This window comes from Poecilia reticulata, linkage group LG20 (genome assembly GCF_000633615.1).
Source record: "Poecilia reticulata strain Guanapo linkage group LG20, Guppy_female_1.0+MT, whole genome shotgun sequence".
Taxonomy (NCBI): Eukaryota; Metazoa; Chordata; class Actinopteri; order Cyprinodontiformes; family Poeciliidae; genus Poecilia; species Poecilia reticulata.
Window position 1 is genome coordinate 371631 of NC_024350.1, and position 5277 is coordinate 376907.

A 5277-nucleotide genomic window follows, 5' to 3' on the forward strand; every position below is an offset into this window, starting at 1 on the left:
GCCGTTCTTCTTTGATTTACAATTTTGACTTCTAATGATTCACTTCCTGCTAGAGAGCCCCCTGGTGGTTGAAGAAAAATCCACAGAAAAGCCACAGCGGGCTACAATCCGCATGGTTCAAAGTTTAGGAAAAAAGTAGCAGCTTATAGTCCGGAAAATACGGTACCGTAGTGAAATTGAATAATTTCCACGGCACACCTGACGATCACTCACGGCACACTAGTGTGCTGCGGAACAGTGGTTGAAAAACACTGATCTATGAGACAGATAAACTGTGAAAACAATCAATCTCCTCCATCTCCTTCCTGAATTACTATTACTGGTTAAAGTAATGCACCGTTCTGACCAAAACAACCAATCAGAACTAGTATGATGCTCTTAGCACTGTCAATTAGCCTCATTCACTCACTGCTAAATGTGCTAATGGTGGAGAAACAACTTATCATTACAAGAAACCATTTATCTGCCGTCATTGGTAGCTAAGCTAACTAAACTGAGCATTCACAGTTTGAATCTGCACAGCACTGTGCTATGCTAGCTGCATCATGGCACAAATCGAGGGGGAGGAAGGATGAGCAGCACCTCATGAGATTGTGATTGACAGCACTAAAACTCTCCTGCCACTCACTGGTTGTTTCTAGCACTGGGAGAAAGCAGAGGAAATAGATTTTTCACAGATTACCTCTCATACCATACTGTCGCAACATAATGACAGTTTTAAAAAAATATGTGAAAAATATATTTTTATAAAAGTTACATACTGCAGCTTTAATTTCACTCAGGAGAGGACGGGTCAGGAGAGACATGGTTTAGAGCTGCTGCTAACTGACTCATCTGCTAAGTGGTAAAAGGTACAAGGGAACAAGTAAAATATATGAATATGTTGGTAATTTCTTTCCTTAATTCATTAAATGCTAGTGAAAAGGAGGCAAATAGTCTGTAGCTATGCTAATTATGCTAAATGGTTGATAATCTCACACAGTCTACCCACCTCTCTTGGAGGAAAAACTGGGTTATAAATTAACACTCTTGCCTTTCTCTCTCTCTCTCTCCCTCTCCCTCTCTTTAGAAAACCTGATTTTATAACTTTTCTTAGCAGCATAGTATCTGCCACAATCGTTCATGTCTTCCACTGTCTGCTGCTAACAGCGTCACGGTGAAGAACTCCAAGCAGGAACAAACCATTTAATGCAGATAGGGGGTTCAGGGCAAATATGGATGTGTGTTTTTTGATCTGGGAGTTTGAACATTAAATTTTTACTGCTAAAAACAATCTTTAAAAATACAATATGATTAATTTTGTATTTTACAGGTCCCCGATTTTTTTAATTTTATTTATATGAACAAAAATAAATAAATTGTGGAGGGCCCCCTGTTGGTCAGGACCCCTAGAATTGTCATCACTTTTCCCCCCTGTCTGTGATTATCCTGATGCCTTGCCACATGAGCCTGGTGTTTGTTGACTCATGGAAAAATAGGGTAGCCTAGGGTACCCTAACCCAGGTCTCACTGTCATTGCCCACATAAGCGCTGAAGTCCCCCAACAGAACAAAGTAGTCAGCAGGAGGGGCAGTCTCCAGCACCCCCTCCAAGGAGTCCAAAAAGGGTGGGTAATTCAAACTGTCAGAACCCGTCCCCCCACTCTTAGGTGGAGAGAGGCTTTCCTCTCATTCACCAGAGTGAACCCAATGTACAGGCACTGAGATGGGGGGCAACAAATATACCCACTCCTGCCCGGCGCCTCTCGTCATGGGCAACTCCAGAGTGGAAGAGTGTCCATCCCCTCTCATGGAGACTGGTTCCAGAACCAGAGCCATGTGTTGAGGTGAGTCACTACGCTAGCTCCCTGTAGCTCAGAGAGACTTTTAAATACTGTTAGTTTATAAATCACTGAACAGCTTACAGTAGCACCACAATACATTAAAGATCTGCTGTTGCTGGACCCCTCAGGTCTTCTGGTACTGGTACTGGTTCTGGTCTGCTCTGCATCTCCAGAACCAGAACCAAAGGAGGAGAAGCAGTATTCAGCTTATATGCACCACAAATCTGGAACAATCTTCCTGAAAATAAGATGGATAAATCGAGGCTAAAATTCCCAACTGTTTCTTTTGATTAGTAATGGAGCACTACTAATCAAAGTAGTGCCCTAACCCTCCATCCATTTTCTTGACACCCTTGTCCCTTGGTGGGGTCAGGAGGTGCTGCTGCCTCTCCAGCTGACGTTCCGGGCGAGAGGCGGGGTCACCCTGGACAGATCACCAGTCTGTCGCAGGGCAACACAGAGACACACAGGACACACAACCATGCACACACACACTCACACCTAGGGACAATTTGGAGAGACCAATTAACCTGACAGTCATGTTTTTGGACTGTGGGAGGAAACCGGAGTACCTGGAGAAAACCCACCATGCACAGGGAGAACATGGAGACTCCATGCAGAAAGACCGGGGCCGGGAATCGAACCCAGAACCTTCTTGCTGCAAGGCAACAGCTCTACCAACTGCGCCACTGTGCAGGCCACACTGATCAACATGATGATTTTAATGATGGGACTTAACAAAATGTAACGTTTATTGCTTGTTTTACAATTAGAGACTCCAAAATGAAATCACAGTATAGTGTCCTGGCATGACAACTACATCAAAGGTCTCATAAACATAGAGGTTTTTCTCAATGAACACCTGAAAATATTTGAGTCTGCAGTTTACAGACAGAGCAAAGCCTCAAATAAAAATGTATTATATCAGTATTTTTATTACATTTTCAGTGTGACTTTTAAATCCATATTGATTTGTTTTTAATTTTCTTAACAGGAAGTTAGATTATGTGCTTATGATGACCTGTAATGTCATGTAATGATACCTCAGATGATCATAATTACTCCAGTCCTTCATTTTTCTTGTTCTCAAACTGTAGTTACTGCTGTTTACTGCACACTGCAGTTTTTCCTGTTTAGTTGGGTTTTGTAAAAAACAAACAAACTCTTTGATTGACTTACCGATATGAACCAAAAAGAAATGTTTTGGTTTTTAAAAACTGAGTCAAAGCCTATGAGAGAGAGAGAGCTGAAGTAGGTTTGTTAAAGACCCCATCTGAGCTTGATGTACAGTAAGAAGTGGACTAACAAGGCTGTAGGGAGGAGGAAGAGAGTCTGGGCTTTTCCACCTCACTGAGCCTCTGGCCTTGTGGATGCTAGACACCCAGGGGGAAGGAAGTGTGACAGACAGCAGTGGCATAGAAGGATGTTGGCCTGTAAGTGTGGAACTGGCACTAAGTGAATCACATTAAACATTTGCAACCACTGAGAAAAACTCCACACCTAAGTATTTTTATTGCTTCTAATAAACATTTTAACTAATGTTACTTTCTTTATCAAATACTACCTGCTGAGGATGATCACACCTCTGTGTGCCAGTCCACAATATTTCAGTTTTTTTTTTTTTTTCCGAATGCTGCTTACACACATTTGTGGGCATTATTCTCTGGACTAAGAGATTTGACTTATTTTATTTGATGAACAAATTCTTACAACTTTTACAGAATAAAAACATGTTTTCTCAGAACACAAGCATGAGGATTTTAAATCTGTCTGCTCATAATTCTTCTTGCTTTGTTCCCAGTCTCTATGGTAGACACATGCAGGCTAACCCAGAGCCTCCGAAGAAGAGCAGTGACAAGAGCAGGAAGATCAGCCGCAAACCACTGGCTGCCAAGAACAAATGAAGAGGAAAGTGAGCATGGAGATGAGCCTTCACTCACCTACCAGCCAAACTGTCTGCCTCTCATGTTCCTGTTATTTAACAAGTTGGGATGTTTTTGCTTGTCCTATTTTCAATCTTCAATGGTCTTTGTGCATTTTGGTTTCCTTTTGCTTTATGTGCTAATGAAGTAAGCTTACATACATAAAGGGAATTTAACATTTAACACTTTGTGGAAAAACTATCTTGCTTTTTAAGAGCTCTATGCCAAATGAAAAAGACACATTGCTTAAAAATACTTGTGGAAGACAGCTGCTAAGTGACTTTACACACTATTATTACTTCTGCACTTTCCCATAAATGAAAATGAAGACTCTACAGTATTAAACTGTGAAAGATCCTGGTTAACATCTGTGTATCCTCACTGATCTTAACTCCTTATTTTAATCTGTGTTTTCTGTCTTGGCTGGTTTTTCCAGTTCATTACAATCCTGTTACTTCTTATTAGCAGCCAGAGTGAAACACCGAGAAAATCTGAGGTTTAAAATCCAAATTAGGCTTAAATTAGTGATGAGAAATGATGCTTGCCCTGGTTCCTTTGTCCAGTAAAAACAGGTGTAACATCTGCTTTGCTTGGTTTTCTTAAGCGCATGCTTCACAATATGTTACATGATCATGTACTTTTAAAGGTTGAAAGTCTTTACTTTAAAAGCTTCTAGACGTCTAACATGTTGTAAGAGAAAAGACTGAAAAGTGTTTAAAATATTTACCAGTTTTTTCGCTCTTAGTTTTTATTTGCTTCTCAAATTTGAAATTTCTTTTACTTTTTACTTTTATTACATTATTATGATTAAGATGATTATTATCCTTAGTAAATAATCACCAGCCTTGTTTGCATATTTGTGTGTCTTTGGCAACCGGTAATGGCAGTTTGTAGAGAATCCACAGATTACATAAAATATGAAGAAAACACAAATATTAACCTACTTGCTTTTTCTATACATATATAAACACATGAATTCATAATAATACCCTAAAACTTTATGTAATGATCTTAGTACATATAATTTTTTCATATTTTGTCCAAAATGAGATGCGGGGCCTTGAATGCGAGACCCCAGTTCACGTCTACAGCTGTTTTTTTTCATTGAACTTTGATTTAATGAAGAGTTTGACCTGATGAACTCACTGCTTCCATTCCACTGTCCTCACAGAATCCCTTTGATTCTTCTCATTTTTATCTCTGTGCCTTCAGATATATGTCATTTTATATTTGATGCATAATCTGTTGTTAGAACATTTTTGCTTTTTGCCACAAGTAAGTTGATAAAAATCCATATTTTGCTTTTGCCAATAAACTTTTTGAGAAATTAACCACTGTTCATTGTTTTGATTTAAGTTGTAATTTATTTTCTGTAATTTTATATTCAGGTCAGTTCATTTATCCAGTCATATCATGTCATAAAAGAACACGGTCGAACGCCTTCTCCAAGTCCACAAAACACATGTAGACTGGTTGGGCGAACTCCCATGCACCCTCCAGGACCCTGCTGAGGGTGTAGAGCTGGTCCAGTGT

General features: G+C 39.7%; 1 protein-coding gene across 2 annotated transcripts in view; it reads left to right on the forward strand.

The window, feature by feature from the left end:
- Positions 1-5075, forward strand: part of rsu1 (Ras suppressor protein 1) — a 33393-nt gene extending 28318 nt beyond the window's left edge. For both annotated transcript variants that reach the window (XM_008438254.2, XM_008438253.2), the window contains exon 9: positions 3624-5075. In XM_008438254.2, coding sequence (XP_008436476.1) covers positions 3624-3726 — 103 coding nt within the window. In that variant the 3' untranslated portion in view covers positions 3727-5075. The remainder of the gene's footprint in view (positions 1-3623) is intronic.
- Positions 5076-5277: the final 202 nt, after the last annotated feature.